The sequence below is a fragment of the Salvia miltiorrhiza genome, chromosome 8, assembly GCF_028751815.1.
Source record: "Salvia miltiorrhiza cultivar Shanhuang (shh) chromosome 8, IMPLAD_Smil_shh, whole genome shotgun sequence".
Lineage (NCBI taxonomy): Eukaryota > Viridiplantae > Streptophyta > Magnoliopsida > Lamiales > Lamiaceae > Salvia > Salvia miltiorrhiza.
The window spans coordinates 57,130,491-57,147,294 of record NC_080394.1 but is presented as its reverse complement, the minus strand read 5'-3'; the positions used below and the strand labels follow the sequence as shown (position 1 = coordinate 57,147,294).

Sequence of the window (16,804 nt, the reverse complement as noted above, 5' to 3'; positions counted from 1 at the left end):
TTAAACTATATAAAAAATAGATGATTTTGTAGATCTTTATTTATTTGATAAATTTATGTATTGTACTCATTATCAATTAAAATTAATTAATTGATATTTGAAATATTGAAAATATAAAGTTAAAATTTCACATGTTTTTGTATTCATAATTTTTTTTAATTAATTGATGTGAAATATTTCACTTTTAAAAATATGATTTATATTTTGAATATATTAAATAGATATACTTTTCTATTTAAAATATTATTTAATTTTGATGTTGGCCGTGCATCGCACGGGCGCGTATACTAGTTTATAATGAGATTACACCTGTCGCTGAGTCAGAGGCAAAACGATAGTGGTCATTCACTCATGCATGCATGCATGTGGATAATATTGATTTATATAAGAATAATTAGACTAATAATTACGAAGTAATTAGTTAACCTGTCCTAATATAAGAAAGGGTTTGATGTATATATGTCAATTGATACCCAAATTCTGACCCTACCCATGTTCATGTTTTGCTTTCCGAAGCCTACCTTCTTAATTAATTTTAACATCACTCATAGCCCCATGCGTGTGTATATATATCATCATCATTTAATTTCTCACTCTATAATTAATTTCATCCCTTTCTTCCTCATTTATTAATATTATGTTTTTAGTGAGAGATTGAGACAGTTGCCCTACTCCCTCCATTCGTGTATTTTCAAATTAATTTGTCACTCCCTCAAAAAAAAAAAAAATGGTCCCTCCTACATAATTTACGGGTTATTATTGCATATGGAATTTCCTCACAACATGGGAATGAAGGTTGTGAATGTTTTTATTGTCATGAAAGAATAATTAGGATGCAATTGAATATATATATATATATATATAGGCGAGGGCTATCGTGAGAACATCTCTTAAAATAAGAAATAAGAATTAGGAAAGATGTATGAATTTTATGTAGAACACGTATAAATTCGATGTATAAAAGTATGAATTGCGAAAAATAAATTTTTGCTACCTCAGGGATTCGAACTCAGGACTATGAATTCATCCAACATGATGAATCAACCGTAGACCTTGATGATCTAATTAAGGTCTGAAAATGATTCTTATTTTATATCTTAAGAAGTGTACTTATTTTAGCTCTCTCCTATATATAGGGAATAGATCAATAGAGAAGGCTAAATATTGAGAGAAGGAGAAGGGCGGTCTGAATAAGTCAATAAATTTACTGAAGGCCGTCTGAGGTTCAAATCCTGAAGGTGGTGTTTTTAATTATGAATAGGGATTATAGCCAAAAAATACACGAACTTTGATAAAAGTTGCAATTTTCACCTGAACTTTCAAATTAGCCAAAATATACCTGAACTTATATTTTTTGTTGTAAATTTCACCTGAACTTGCAATGATTGAACTCCGTCGAGGTGAAATTTACAACAAAAAATATAAGTTCAGGTATATTTTGGCCAATTTGAAAGTTCGGGTGAAAATTGCAACTTTTATCAAAGTTCGTGTATTTTTTGGCTATAATCCCTTATGAATAAATGTTTATTCATGCGATGTCTTGATTTATTCGATATAAAGTTATTAACTTATTCAGAACGAAATATATTGATTTTTTCATAGATCCAACCCTATATATATAATAGTTTGGCGACATAGACTTCTAGCATATGTGATGGTCTAGAGAATCTAGCTAGGCCACAACCAACATTGTTTAAAAACGATCTTCATCACGGATTGATGGTTGACAGCTTGCAAATGACTATAATATATGATACAATGTTCCTTCAACTACAAAAATAAAGTTACATTTTCTTGTGTGAATTTTATTCGTTCTATTTGTGGCACATACGTGTGTATATATAAATGTAAAGGAATGATTCGTTGCCTACCAATTAATATGAGCATTATTTTTTAGCATCGTTCATGTTTAATTTATATTAGTATTACGTCTCAAAAATAAATAAATTATGTTAGTATTAATTTTTTATTCATTTATTTTATTTTGAGTTTTGAGAAAATATTATTGATGATACCATTAATTTATTTTTCAAAATAAATAATAATAATATGGACTAAACGTGAGCAGTGTTGACCATTATATTCACGGTAGGTATGTAGAGTACACCGCGCGCGCAAACACCTACACACACAATATAAATGAGGGAGTAGTTGCCCTAATTAATCCCTCCATTTGTGTATTTTCAAATTAATTCGTGTAAAAGTAATGACATGTCGTCAATAATTTTATAAGTTCAAGTCGATGTAAACTAAATAATTAGGCAGTTAGTATAGGGTCTAAATTGATGTTGTGAAATACTATATTGTATATCAAATGTACAATTATGAGATTATTAATATATAATATTAATAATTAAAAAAAAGACGATTATATAATGTATGAATGAACATATATATTCGCATGCAAATTGGAAGAGTCCAAGGATAGGGTTAGGTGATCTGGGCTTTTCACGATGGCTATGAAATTAATTCCAACAACGGATTTAAGCCAAGAACTCTATTATTTCAACAACTAAATTATTATTTAATTGCATAATTACCCATTTAACATGCTTTCCATCTCTATATGACACGTAACGTTCATTAATTCGAGTAGTCTAGTCGATCGGTGTTGAAATTTGATGAAACTATTCAAACATATAAAACTTCAATTACCAAAGTTATTTACTTATAACATATAGAGTTAATATATCAAATAAAATAAGTCTATAGTTTTAAATATATATAAGTCCGCCACCCATTATACATGCCAAAAAGGAGAAGATTAATTTTAAACATTTGTGAGTAAACATGCATGAGAGAGAGAGAGAGAGGAAGGGGCCATCATTTGAAAATAGGTAGTGAAGCCATGTGCAATCATATGGTAGTTGGATTAATCCAAACCCCACCAAATTAACTTCATTGTATCCATATGTCTCACATTTTATTGTATCTTATTGTATTCCACTATCTTTTTATGGGACGTATCTCGGTATAATTTTATTATTTTATATGACTATTTAATTTGTTCCAAAAATAATACGATATTATTATATACTGACTGAGAGCAATCCCAGCACAGATCACCTAAATGCATCACTAACTCTAAATTTAGACTAAAACAATTAAAAATAAGATAAAAAATGCATCCAGCAGATCCCCTAAATTGGATGGGGCCCACAAAAATTTTTACACCTACCTAAATTCAATCTTAAATTTACACTCACCCTAAATTTATTTTAAGCTTATAATTAGTAGGGCCATAATTATTGTTTTTATGTAGAAAATAGGAGATCTGGTGTATGCATTTATAAAATCGAAATCCTAAAATTAAATAGGGAAGTTTTAGGGAGGAATATAGGAGCATAATTTTGAGATTTTTGCTGGGAGTGCTCTGAGTCAGTTACTAGTTATATATAACTAATAATTAGAATTTTAAAAAAATTATGTACCCTAATTTTGATTAGGTAACATGATATATAATCAATTATTAATTAAAAAAATTCAAAAATAAATAATTATACTAAAATATACTAATAAATTAACACTGAAGGGAAAAAAAATTATGAAACAATATAAAAATTGAAAATGGAACGCATAATCGATCACCAAAAGATGTTGATATGATAATAGAATAGTTAATACTTATTTCGTCGCACCTATCTTGAGACACTTTCTTTTTGGGGCGTTCCACCGATCTTGCGACATTTTCTTATTCAACAAAAGTTTTACTCTTTATTCATATTACACTTTTTCACCTTCACATAAATTACTATTTTCTTAATTTTCATGTTAAAAAAAAAAGTCTCAAAATAACCTGGACGGAGGAGGAGGGAGTATAATTTGATGCCAAAAATCTCAAATTCTAGTCCATCATAAGAGATCTTTAAATTTGATATTCCAATTACAAACAAAAAGTGAGACAAAGGTTCCATTTTGAAAAACGAAAGTAGCTAGGAAACTTAAATACATTTATATTCTCCCCTTTTAATTTAATTCCAGAGATATTATTATTAAATAAAAATAATATAATTAACACACATTATAAAAATGGGAGATTCCATTTCAAGCATATTGTTCCCCTCTGCTGGCCCCCTTCTCAGTCTCACCTCCCATTTCCAATCCTTCTCTCTCTCTCTCTCTCTCTCTCTCTCTCTCTCTCTCTCTCTCTCTCTCTCTCTCTCTCTCTCCCGACATGATCAAAGATCAACGCACGTACTCTTTTGTTATATATATATAAACAGATCTCTCATGTCAGAACTCCCAACTGATCAAAGGAGGCCCTTCTTGTCAGAAACAAATCTCTCTCTCTCTCCTCTCTCTCTCTCTCCCCTCAAAAACCCTAAAAAAACCATCTCCACATCTCCCAATGAAGAGCACCTCCCCCCAAAACCCTAATCCCCTCAAGAAGAAGCTGGCCTCCCGATTTCTCAAAGCCATGAAGAAACTCAGCCACAAGATCTCATCGTCGCCATCGCCACCATCAACGGCGGAGAGGAGGAGGAGGCACCGCGCGGTGAGAGCAGCCGCCTACGCCTCCATGGCCTCCGCGGTCGGGCCGCGGAGGGCGTGGAGCCGGGCCCTGCTCAGGAAGCTCCGCAGCAAGGCGACGGCGACGAGTGGGAGAAAGACGGCGAGGCGAAACCCTAGAAACATCGGTACGAGGTTTCTCGGGTTGAACGAGCTGTGCGACGTCGTACCGGGCGGGAAAGCCATGGATTCTTGCAGCTTGTTGAGTGAAACGGGTCACTACATAAAGTGCCTTAGAGCTCAGGTGCAGATCATGAGAGAGATTCTCGATTCTTCTTCTTCCTCTTCTTCCTCGAGAATATTGTAAGCTAAGTGATGTGTTGTTATATGTATAATTTAATTAAGGTTAATGTTGTATTGTCGTTAATTATGTAAAAAAAAAAAGTTGTGTCAGACTGTCTTACGGGTTAGAATTTGGATTCGGATATTCAGATTATAAATATACCGATGAATATGGATCTGGATCCAAATTTTGACACGTCGTATGATGAGACTGTCTTACACCAGACCCATTTATATATGTTTAACTGTATTATATGTATATTTGTGCGCTACGTTATGTAAGTAGAAATAAAGGGGGATAGCTGCAAGGGTTTTCCCGTTACATTTTCGTCTTGTATATTAATTATGTTTCACTATCATCGATGTACATATGTTCATTATGTGATTGAATTTACAACACTATTGTATTGGATAATGTATATAGATGAAATAAGATATAAATTTGGATATGTTTTGTTTTTTTTGAACAAATTAATTATTTATATATCTAAAATTATGTTTTTTTAAGCATAAAATAATTAATTATTTCTTTGTTGTTATGGTATTTTATGCATGAAATAATGTTTTTTATATTGTAAAGTTATGCTTTTTTTTTTTCACATATTAATGATTTTTCCAAGATTATGTTTTTTAAGTCCGCATGAAATAATATTTTATATATATTCAAGTTATGCATAAAAATCACAAATTATTAGTGATGTAGTAGTGTTTGTTCACCATTAACAGAATAAAGTTGATTTTTTTTTTTTACCATATCCCATGTATTTATTTATTTATATGATGATAAAAACGTAAGAGTACGTGTTGAGGGTGGAGATGGCCGATGCCTTGTTAGATTTTTTTGTTATGTAGATTAAAGGTCCATCTAATTAAATATAGGGATAATATAATGAAGTATAAACTTATCACTTAAAGTGTGGATCACATTTATTATATCTTATTTGGTTAATTTGAAGGATAATATATTTATCCACTTCTTATAACGTGGTATAAAATTATATCACACTCTTAGGTACTCCCTCCGTCCCTGAAATGGCTTCCTCTTTGGGGACGGCACGGGTTTTAATAAAAAGTTGTAAAATGAATTGATATTGGAGAAAAAGTGATATAATTATTATTGGAAGTTGTGAAAAGTGTTATAATTAGTATTGGGAGTGGTGAAAAGTGAAAAGTAAGAATAAATAAAGTATTATTAGTGGTGGGGTAGGTTTCCAAAAATGGAAAGAAAGAAAGAGGAAGTTATTTGGGGGACGTCCCAAAATGGAAAAAGAGAAAGTTATTTTAGGGACGGAGGGAGTATAAATTATTATCCCTTTACCAAGGGATAAGGGGCTGCCAGAAAAATTATACAACATGCCCGAATTTTTTTATACATCAAAGCAAACAAAGTATAAAGTGGTAAATGTAACTTATCCCTCCCTTATACCTCAAAATAAACACACCATAAATATCAATGAGGTCTTACATCTGGACGTCTTCATAGGAGTTTTTATGTTAAGTATCAAATAAAATTTCATTTTTGCTTAATCCTAAATTTATACTCCATCCGTCCACCAATTTGTGTCCTTAACAAATACTCCATCCGTCCACGAAATGAGTATACATATTTTCTTTTTCGTCCGTCCACGAAATGAGTACCCGTTTATCTTTTTGGCAAGTGTACTTCATACATCTCTTTAATTAACACACTAAAAAAATGGGACTCTTAAACTATTCACGCTACACTCAATACATTTCCTAAAACTCGTGCCGTCCACAAATGGGTGGTACTCATTTCGTGGACGGAGGGAGTAAATAATTTTTTTCTTAAAAGTCGTCGTGCCATTTTCTCTACTCAACAAATAAACAATACACTTTTTTCTTAAAATCCTCACCCCCTTCCCCTAGGACACACAAATTGGTGGACGGAGGGAGTATATAATATGCATATATATATATATATATAGGGAGAGGTTCAAGAAAAAACCATAAATAAAAAAAGAACGGAGAACCATTTTCAGCCATTCGATCATCAAGATCTACGGTGGATGCATCATCTTGTTGGATGAATATAGAACCTGGGTTCGAATCCTGAAGGGAGCATTTTTTTTAAAAAAAATTAGTGCATTAATTTTAACAGCGAATGCATTAATTTTTACAGTGAATGCATTAGATTTGATGGTTCTCTCGTTCTCACAAATAATGTAGTTCTCTCTAGAACCACACCCTATATATATATACACATACATACATGTTTGTAGTATAATTAGTTCATCATTTATAACCAAGATGTAGCTTCGTCTATATTTTAAGTTCCAGCAAAAAACTGATTGGGAGGCCAAGGTATTTCGGTTAAGAAGAAATTGAACTTTACAACATAAGTAGAATGGAGAAATATTTTAAGTTCCAGCAAAAAATGATTGGGAGATATCAATCATCAATGAAGACAATAATAAAGAAGAGAAAAACAATTCTATTATGTTCACAAAATTTAAGTTCTGTTTCAAAATCGCAAGAAAGTAATCAAATGATAATAAGTAATTACACCATAAGTTTTCATATATATATATATATAAAAAATAAAAATAAAGAAATTGAAGCCCATAAGCCCAAGTAGAAATTTCTTTAACGAAACCCAAGTGAATAAAAACTAGTGATAATAAGTTTTTAATTACAATATTATTTTAGATATGGGCTATAAAGAGTAAAATTGAGGCTATGAATAAAATCACACTTTATTTTGAGTGATAAATTAATAATATAAGATTTGAGTATTTGAAGAATAAGACGGTCAAATAAGTTCAAAATTAATCAATTTATTATAATTAGCAAATTACAAATGAAGTTTTGTTTAAATTTTTAGAGTTAGAGAATCGTGAATATCTTGTGTTAATAACTTATTATGGACTTGATTCATTTCTATATTTCTTTCTTTTAGATCGATCATGTGTGTGTTTCTAGATAATTGTAATTTTAAATTTAAATAAAATTCCAACCCTCTATAAATATCTAACATATTTCCATTTTTTCTCAACTACAAGTCAATTTAGTTGCCTAAATTCAACAAGATCTCTTGAAATGTGTGGTTTCAACTTTTTTCAACATACACAAAAATCTTGATCACTTGATTTTTCAATGCATATACCTTTCAGCGACATATATCGATCGAAGAGGGATGTCAATCCAACCCGAAACAATCACACCGATTAATACCGCAGGCACAACGCATCAACACACACACAAAAGTAAAAAAACTTAGATTAATTTCTATAAAATTAGATCACTATACATAAAGAATATCAAGTGCAGCTAAAGAAGCAGAAATAACAAACCAAAAACTCTGCACAACTGACTATACTCTATGTGGCTATACCTGTTACCCCATAAGTTGGACTATACTATCAGTGTGACGTGGCGCGTCGGGACGACGCAAAAATCGAGCATTACCTCAAGCGCTGGCGGGCGAACTAGTCTGTGGGACCAGGCAAGCCGGCAGGTCTCTGATTCTGTACCCTGTGCCCCAGAACGAGGCGAGGCAGAGGCCCATGATGGCCATGGCTACCACCGAGCAAGCCGGGGCCACGGCTTGAGTGCTTCCGAGAAACTGAGTTGCAAGAAGCCCTGCTAGGGTTGAGCTCTGCATTCCTGTGCACAGTGATATTGTTCTGCAAACTTCTTCTTCTAACCTGTTGAGGATCAGTTTATATATCAAACTCGAGAATATGCACATTGAAGCGTTCGAAATCAAGATTAGGAGTCGAGTAAATATATATGATATGTTCACGCGTTACTCTTGCTACTTCACTTAGTTCTAGTGCTAGCTAAGCTAATAGATTGGATGGAGCTATCAGCATTCGGGCATATGCACGTTGCAGAGTTCGTGAAATCAAGATTTGGAGTCGAGTAAATATGTATGATATGATCACGCGATACTCTTGCTACTTCACCTAGTTCTAGTGCTAGCTAAGCTAATAGATTGGATGGAGCTATGAGCATTCGAGCATATGCCTATTGCAGAGTTTGCGAAATCAAGATTTGGAGTCGAGTAAATATATCTGATATGATCACGCGTTACTCTTTCTACTTCACCTAGTTCTAGTGCTAGCTAAGCCAATAGATTGGATGGAGCTATGAGCATTTGAGCATATGCACGTTGCAGAGTTCGTGAAATCAAGATTTGGAGTCGAGTAAATATATATATGATACGATCACGCGTTACTTTTTCTACTTCACATAGCCTAGTGCTAGCTAAACTAATAGATTACATGGAGCTATGAGCATTCGAGCATATGCACGTTGCAGAGTTCGCGAAATCAAGATTTGGAGTCGAGCAATGTATATGATATGATCATGTATTACTCTTTCTTCTTCACCTAGTCCTAAATTCGACATATACAAATTCTAATGGAAGATTGCGCGTCCCATGTGCCTCGTGTCATGCATAGACATTGCAATATAGAGAAGTTTTCCGAGTTACTTGCCTGAGAGGTTGAATTTTGGCGGCCCAATATCCCAAGGTAAACGCGACTGCATGAAACGACAGCACCGGAGCAACCAATCTCAGCCCCTCAATTGAAAGGATCTGGCTCCTATTTATGGCAAGAGGGCTTCCAATGCACAACGAAGTGCAGATCATCGCGACAAATGGCATCACGGGTTGCAAAATGGATACAACGGGCTTGGCATAAGTGTTCAGCGCCAAGCCAAGAGCGATAGGAGCAAGAACCACCTGAAAAACATGGAAAAAATAGTATGAGATCAACCATTCGAAACGAAACTACAGTTTGGTAAATCAAAATCACCTGCAAAATCGATTTTGACATTGCAACAGCATCAACTGGAACAACAGAGCCAATGAGAAGGCCGGTGAGAAGAGGGGTGACGAGGACAGAGGCTATGGTCGAGGAGCTGGTCAAGAGGATGCTCAATGCCACGTCCCCCTTGCTCAAGAAGCTGGCGTAGCTCGACAGCTGAGCCCCTGCAACACACGCCATCAGAACGAAACCAGCATAGAACATCGGAGACATCCCAAAGGCACGTGCAACGACCACACCAAGAACCGGCTTCAAGGCGTACTGAGCCATGAATCCAACGGATAATGGCAGAGGTCTGCAATCAAATTCACACACAGTTGTTGCCTACACATGCCAATTCTCAATATCGAAATGTGACCAAAGTATTCACAAAGTTTTCAAAGCGAAAACGAATAAAAACCTCTTAAAAGCTAAGGCAAAATCATCAATGGAGAGCCGGATCCCAATCGACAGCATGATTCCACCGAGTGCAGGAGCATACAGCTCTCGCGACACCCTGCACGTTTCTCTATCGTTTACAAGAAAACAGAGAAAATATACACAACTTTAACTCTTTAAGAAAGCATTAAACTTATGTAAAGCCAATGACAAGATTCCAAGATTTCGTCAACACAAGAAACAAATTTGAGCTGAAACAGTCCATGAATTCAACCTGAATGATAGACAACTATGTGTGTGTGTGAGAGAGAGTGAGAGAGAGGGGAAATTCAAGGAAACTAAATGTAAATTCATTCAATAGAATCACTGTCAGATTAGTTATGTCAGTAAAATAATGAACTACACTTAATTTAAGAGATATTTAATGAATCAACTATAAACAACAATAACACAAAAAAGAAAAAGTTGTGATTTTTTTCTTCATGCTTCAAATAAGCAGACAAATCATTAAATAAAATCAAAGAATTCCTCAACTGGAAAAACCTCCAAACAAAGAAAAAGGATACAAATTCCCATAAAACTAAGGAGCATAGAAAACTTCACCTGAGCAATTTCACAAACACATTATCAACACTATCCTAATTCTTAAAACTCAATCCCTACCAAAAGAAAAGACTACTCACCAAGTGAACGTCGACGGCTTGGAGAGGGCGGCGACGGCGGTGAGAGCCACCACGACGGGAAGCAGTGCGGAGAGAACTTGAGACGCATCGGATTTATCCTCCGCTGCCGCAATCGTGCTCTCGGCGCCGAATGAAAGCAGCGTGAAATTCCCCTCCCGTTTGTGCAGCCCAACCCTCCCTATGAAGGGCGACGAAGTTGAGCACCCAACGGCGATCAAAGAGCCCCGTTTAACACCTCTGCAGTTTCCCGAAATCGCGTTTGGAATCGGAGAGAAGAGATTGCTTTTTATGGGAATTGAGCTCTTGGAGGCGGAGATACGGCGGAGGAGAAGTGTTTTGGGGGCGGTTTGGAGCGAGAGGCAAGGCGTTTGTGACATTGCTTTGGCTCGCCGGAGGAAACTGAGAGTTTCCCGGCGAGTTGTGGACGGCGGCGGTGGAGGAGGAGGTGATAAGGTAATAATTAAAGTGTTTTTTTAATAGAATAATTATTATATATTCACGTTTGATGTCACAAATAAAATTATTTATTTATAATGCTATATTTATAGGTGGAGTAATTTGATTGGTTGTAATCACATGGATATCACATGAAAATAAGTTGTGTCGTTGATCTATATCACACCACTATTTTCTAATTCTATTTGATATATTATTGATTTATTGTTGACGGATGGATATTATTATAAATTGGGGGAATTTATCATCAATAATTGATTATTGGTTCCATTCATAGAGGAATCAAATAAAATGGGACACATGTTTTGCTTTTGTATGGTATCTTGCAATGCAAGCATCTTTGAAAAACTATATATCTAAAAATTAGATTTTAATTATGCTATTAGAAAGTTTCAATAATTTATTTGTCAAGCTACAGCTACTCATGAATTTTCGTTTTAAAATAAAATAAAATAATATTGAACACTCATAAAAAGGCTCATATTAGGCCCATAGGATAATAACTTTTAATACATACACACGTTATATATATATTTTAAAATCTATAAATACTCCTAACACTCTCTATGAAATAGCTAGGTACATAATTTTATTTAAATATTCAATCTAGTATATATCATTAATCACTTGTTTATAATTGATAGGAATTTTCTTTAAAAAAAATTATTGATAGGAATTTTCTTTGGTGTAATATCGCAATTATTGACACTATAAAGAGATACATAAAACATAATTTTTTTTTGTAAAAAAAAAAAGATCATTTTTCTCCTCCGTCCATAACAAACGATAGACTATTTTCAGCAGAATATTCCATAAAAATGGGAAAAGAAAATACTAATTATGCCACGAATATTAATATATGAAATTTTCTTTTTTCCTTTCGAACATGATATTTTGTGTGGTTATTTTCATCGTTTGTCACTATTATAGAAATAAACACGCGAGTTTTTAACAATATATTTTTTCCCTTATATTTGAAGGCATTGGGAATTATCATAATTCATAACCATATACAAGGAATCAAACTTTTTAAAATAGTACAAAACTTCAAAAGCTGAAAATTATGTTAGGTTCTAATAGTCAAATAACATAAATATCAATTGAACCTACAAACATCAGCCTCTCATTTCTACTCTAAAATAAATTCGTATTTTCGAGAAATGGATTCCCACCTTGAAAACGAAATGATATGAAGAAAAGGGTTAGCTAAAATTAAATTGAAAAAAAAAATCAAATTACCAAAAAAGAAAAGGATTAATTGTAGTTTATGGCCCGAATTTTGGAATCATTTGTAAATATGGTCCGAACTTTAAAAAATATAAAAAAATAGCCTAAACTTTGAAATCATTTGCAAAAATTGCCTGAACTTTGAAAAATATAAAAAAATAGCATGAACTTTGAAATCATTTATAAAAATGGCCTGAACTTTGAAGTCATTTGTAAAAATGACATTAACTTTAAAAAATACAAAAAAATGGCATGAACTTTGAAGTCATTTGTAAAAACGGCACGAACTATATTAATACAAAAAGTGACTCAATTTTTATCAAATGTATAAAAATGGCATGAGCTTACACTTTCGGAATCAAATTATGACAACGTGGAAAGTCCGACATTGACGCGAAAAATTATATGAAAATTATAAATTCACTTGGAATATTTATAATAAAGTATGATAATTAATTCTCTTATCATAAGAATTTTAATCTCGTACAAATAATTTTTCTCTCGTAAAATATTATTGACAACACGAATTTTTTAAACTTCAAGTACATAAAATTCACATTACGCACAGACAGAGAATTTTCACATACTTTTCAAGTCATTTTAAATTTTGTAGTATTTATGAAAGATTGAGCCATTTTAAATTTTTTAAAATTCAGGTCATTTTTACAAATCTTCATAATTCAAATTATTTTTTGTATTTTTTTTAAGTTCAGACCATTTTTACAAATTTTCAAAATTCAAATTATTTTTGTATTTTTTTTAAATTCGTGTTATTTTTACAAATGACTTTAAAGTTTGGCTAATTTTACAAATGACTTCAAAGTTTATGTCATTTTTTTGTATTTTTTAAAATTCATGTCATTTTTATAAATGACTTTAAAGTTCAGACCATTTTTACAAATGACTACAAAGTTCATGTTATTTTTCTGTATTTTTAAAGTCCGGGTCATTTTTCCAAATGAATTCAAAGTTCAGACTTCAGACTAATTTTTTTATATTTTTTAAAGTTTGGGCCATATTTACAAATGACTCAAAAATTCGGACCATAAACTACAATTAACCCAAAAGAAAATATATGGTATCTTTCTTATGTTCTTGCTTAGGCATCTGAAAAAATGGGACGAGATCCTCTATTCCAAAATCAACGCACCAAGGTAAATTCATTATCTCTCAAAAAACTCTCGCTAAATACTCGGTAATTATTTAATGAAGAAAATTCGTTAGAAAATTTTCAGTAAAAAAACGTTTTTTCATGGTGCCTCTCGTTAGGGACAATGTTAGAATTTTAAATACGAAACAGACGAAATTACAATTTTAGATTATACAAAATATACAAAATAGAACCTTAATAAAATTATTTTTAAAAATCTGATCTCTCAAACTGCACCAAAATCTGGATTATATTTATAACACACGGCAAGCCGGAAAAATAAGCGCGGCGGGGATCACTTCCCCGCCCCGTTTCATCACAAACGACAAGGCCCGGGTCGTTGCCAAGGCGCGTCTAGCAACACCACACCAAGACAACGAGGAAGAACGACGATGAAGGTGAGAGACAGAGGCAAGTTAAATAATATTGGAGCATTGCAAGCACAATCACAAGAAGTCATCTAACATTTCTAACATGCTTAGCCCTTTGGCCTATTCTCTCTCTCTCTCTCTCTCTCCCTCTCTAAACTTGAATCTAATTCATACCTTCTTCATGAAGAAACAACTGCAGCAATGGCTGTAGTCAAAATGAAATAAGAGTTTGTAAGCATATGAATAATTAGACTCCAAGATTCCATAATTCAAAATCAATGAGGCAAAAAAGGGGCACTTTTCATTCATTATTTGACAGCCAATGTACATTAATATATACTACAAGAAAGGAAATCAATTCAACAATTCCAGCTCACATGGTAACATACTTAGGCAAGTTTTATCACCTGATTCCCGGCCACGAGCACCGGCTTCCTCGTCTCCAAAATCCCATATCTTCGACTCTTGGGATCCTTCTCCTTCGAAGCAATGCTGATCGTGTAACGGGGGGAGGATCCAAGACGACTACTTTCCCGACTCAGCACACTACATAGGCAACGTGCAACTGCGAGTATCATGATTGAGCTAATGTGCATAACGTTCATATGCAAGAGCTACCACGTCGTTCTAGCAGCATTCCCGTGATCAAGCTCATACGGTTGCACTTTCTCCGACGGGATCTGATCAGAATTAACAAATCGATGATCAATCAGATCCTCTAACCAACAATATATTCGAGTAATTGAATGCAGCCATTCTCACAAGCTGTTCCATCATATCTCATCTAGAAAAACAGAACATAGACAAAGGATAACTTCTTCAAATCCAATCCAAACTAGTGCTAATATATTTCAGAAAAAGAATCATAACTGCAAAATATTGAAAAACCTTCTTAAACTGTCCAAATGCAGTGCAAGAACCATACATACAGTAAGCAAAAGATCCATTTTTTTCCAAAGAAAAAGGGCAAAAGAAAAGCAGAGCTAAATGTACCAAATTTCACTTTCCCTCTATATAGTAAGCAAAAGATGCGATTTTTCCCCCAAATAGGGGAAAAAATAGAGCTAACTATAATTCAATGCACCAAATTTCATTTTCCCTCTAAAAGATTCTAACACACTCACCACAAATCAATCAAGAACCATGCAGAAACTCCTATTTCTTGCTCACAACCAAAACTTCCAATCACAAACAAGAAAACTAGATTATACTCGCAAAGATCCATTTTTTTCTACAAAAAGGCCGGAAAAAAAAAAAAAGAGCTAACTATAATTCAATGTACCAAATTTCACTTTCCCTCTACAAGAATCTAACACACTCAACCACAAATCAATTAACAACTATGCAAAACTCTCATGTAGTAAAGCAAAAGAAGCAATTTTTTCCACAAAACAGGGGAAAAAAGAGCTAACTAGTAAATTCAATGCACCAAATTTCACTTTCCCTCTAAAAGATTCTAACACACTCAACCACAAATCAACCAAGAACCATGCAAAAAGCTCCCAAGTCCTATTTCTTGCTCCCAACGAAAACTTCCAATCACAAACAAGAAACCTAGATTATACTTATATAGTAAGACAATTTTTCCACAAAACAAGTGAAAAAAGAAAGAGCTAAGCTAACTATAATTCAATGTACCAATTTCACTTTCCTTCTCAAAGATTCTTACATACTCAACCACAAATTAATCAACCAAGAACTATGCAGAAAGCTCTTTGTTATGCTTATAATTTTTTTTTACCAAGAGGTGGGGGGGGCTTAAGCCCCCACCAAGCAACAAAATTTCTCTTTGTTATGCTTATAAAACCATCAAATTATCGATTATTTGTGAAGAAAGCTCATATCATCGAACATAATCATAAGCAAATGCCTCACAAAAATCTCGAACTCAAAATTTAAAGAACACAGCCTGTTTCTAGAATTTCCACAACACAAAGAGAATCCAAAAGAGATCCGAATTCACGAGAGCAACGGTCGAACCTGAGCCACGGCGAAGCAATCTCGGGGGGTCTCGAATGAGGAGAGAGAGAACTGCTTGGACACGACGCCGACGTCGAAGTAGATGAGGCCGGAGCTGGGGACGTCGACGCGGATTCCGATGACGGGGAACCAGAGGAACAAATCCTGGGCGGAGATCCCGGAGACCTCGTCGATGCGGCCGTAGCGGAGGGCGCCGGAGACTCTCATGTCGTAGTGGAGCTCGTTCTCGAACTTGGCGTTGCAGGCGCGGTCGAGGCGGGCCTCGAACATTCCGGAACTTTCCAGCGTAAAGTTCTTGATCCCTTTGGGGAGGAGGCCCATCGGGAGGCCGTGGAGCTGCAGAGCTTCGTAGATTGAGGCTTCTTCCACGCAGTGAGAGAATGGGAGTATTACTAATGATGAGCAGATTAGTAGAGAGAGAGAGAGTAAATCGCGCGGGGAGAGCATTTTTTGAAATTTTTCTTTTTGGGTTTGTTGATTTGGGGGGGCTATGGCATGTTGGGTTTCTGGATTTCGGTAAGGGCGGTGGCGCCGCGGCGGCGGCGGCTGCGGCGGATGAGGTTGGGAAGAGAGGGAGAGAGAGAGAGAGTGGTGAAATAATTGGTTGTTTTGTTTTATGATTTTGGGCACGTGGCGGATGAAGGAGATTGTGACTTTAGGGGTAAAATGGGGATTTTGGAATTTTGATGTGGACACGTGGTGGATTTTGAATGGATGGGCGAGTAATGGAGTGTGGTCCAGTGGGGGAGGAGTGGGTGATAATTGATGAGCATTGAAATGCGACATAAATCGATTAGGTTTTCTTTTATTTACCTTATTTTGTATAAAAATGATGTGGTAGATATGGTTAATTTACTTATGTGGCACTTTAATTTCCATGTGGGATAAATTTATTAGAGAATTTAAATTAAAAACTTAAATGATACAAATATAAATTTATTAGAGAATTTAAATTAAAAACTTAAATGATACAAA

At 34.4% G+C, this 16,804-nt stretch overlaps 3 protein-coding genes across 4 annotated transcripts; 1 reads left to right on the top strand and 2 right to left on the bottom strand.

Moving 5' to 3' along the window:
* The first annotated feature begins 4,056 nt into the window (after positions 1-4,056).
* Positions 4,057-5,113, top strand: LOC130999458 (transcription factor IBH1-like). The gene has a single exon (XM_057924985.1). It carries the CDS (start codon positions 4,349-4,351, stop codon positions 4,814-4,816), a length of 468 nt encoding a protein of 155 aa, XP_057780968.1. The 5' UTR covers positions 4,057-4,348; the 3' UTR covers positions 4,817-5,113.
* A 2,899-nt stretch (positions 5,114-8,012) lies between these two features.
* LOC130999450 (probable sodium/metabolite cotransporter BASS3, chloroplastic) lies at positions 8,013-11,272 on the bottom strand. Its single transcript, XM_057924977.1, has 5 exons — positions 10,646-11,272; positions 9,985-10,080; positions 9,573-9,879; positions 9,252-9,499; positions 8,013-8,456 (listed from the first exon to the last, which is right to left on the bottom strand). Exons 1-5 carry the CDS (start codon positions 11,020-11,022, stop codon positions 8,219-8,221), a joined length of 1,266 nt encoding a protein of 421 aa, XP_057780960.1. The 5' UTR covers positions 11,023-11,272; the 3' UTR covers positions 8,013-8,218.
* A 2,605-nt stretch (positions 11,273-13,877) lies between these two features.
* On the bottom strand, positions 13,878-16,601 carry LOC130999456 (uncharacterized). Of its 2 annotated transcripts, XR_009093521.1 has the most exons (3): positions 15,830-16,452; positions 14,257-14,529; positions 13,878-14,054 (listed from the first exon to the last, which is right to left on the bottom strand). XR_009093521.1 is itself a non-coding variant. In XM_057924983.1 (2 exons), exons 1-2 carry the CDS (start codon positions 16,274-16,276, stop codon positions 14,464-14,466), a joined length of 513 nt encoding a protein of 170 aa, XP_057780966.1. In that variant the 5' UTR covers positions 16,277-16,601; the 3' UTR covers positions 14,129-14,463. The 2 variants fall into 2 exon arrangements, 1 of the variants encoding a protein (XP_057780966.1); XM_057924983.1 differs by lacking the exon at positions 13,878-14,054 and having other exon boundaries at positions 14,129-14,529; positions 15,830-16,601.
* Positions 16,602-16,804: the final 203 nt, after the last annotated feature.

Excerpts from the sequence above, each read along its gene's own strand:
- LOC130999456 (XM_057924983.1), bottom strand. The coding sequence starts at position 16,276 with ATGCTCTCCCCGCGCGATTTACTCTCTCTCTCTCTACTAATCTGCTCA. Across the intron at positions 14,530-15,829 it reads ATTGCTTCGCCGTGGCTCAG|ATCCCGTCGGAGAAAGTGCA; the intron begins GTTCGACCGTTG and ends AATTCTGATCAG.
- LOC130999458 (XM_057924985.1), top strand. The coding sequence starts at position 4,349 with ATGAAGAGCACCTCCCCCCAAAACCCTAATCCCCTCAAGAAGAAGCTG.
- LOC130999450 (XM_057924977.1), bottom strand. The coding sequence starts at position 11,022 with ATGTCACAAACGCCTTGCCTCTCGCTCCAAACCGCCCCCAAAACACTT. Across the intron at positions 9,500-9,572 it reads TGTCAAAATCGATTTTGCAG|GTGGTTCTTGCTCCTATCGC; the intron begins GTGATTTTGATT and ends CATGTTTTTCAG. Across the intron at positions 8,457-9,251 it reads GCCAAAATTCAACCTCTCAG|GTTAGAAGAAGAAGTTTGCA; the intron begins GCAAGTAACTCG and ends GATCCTCAACAG.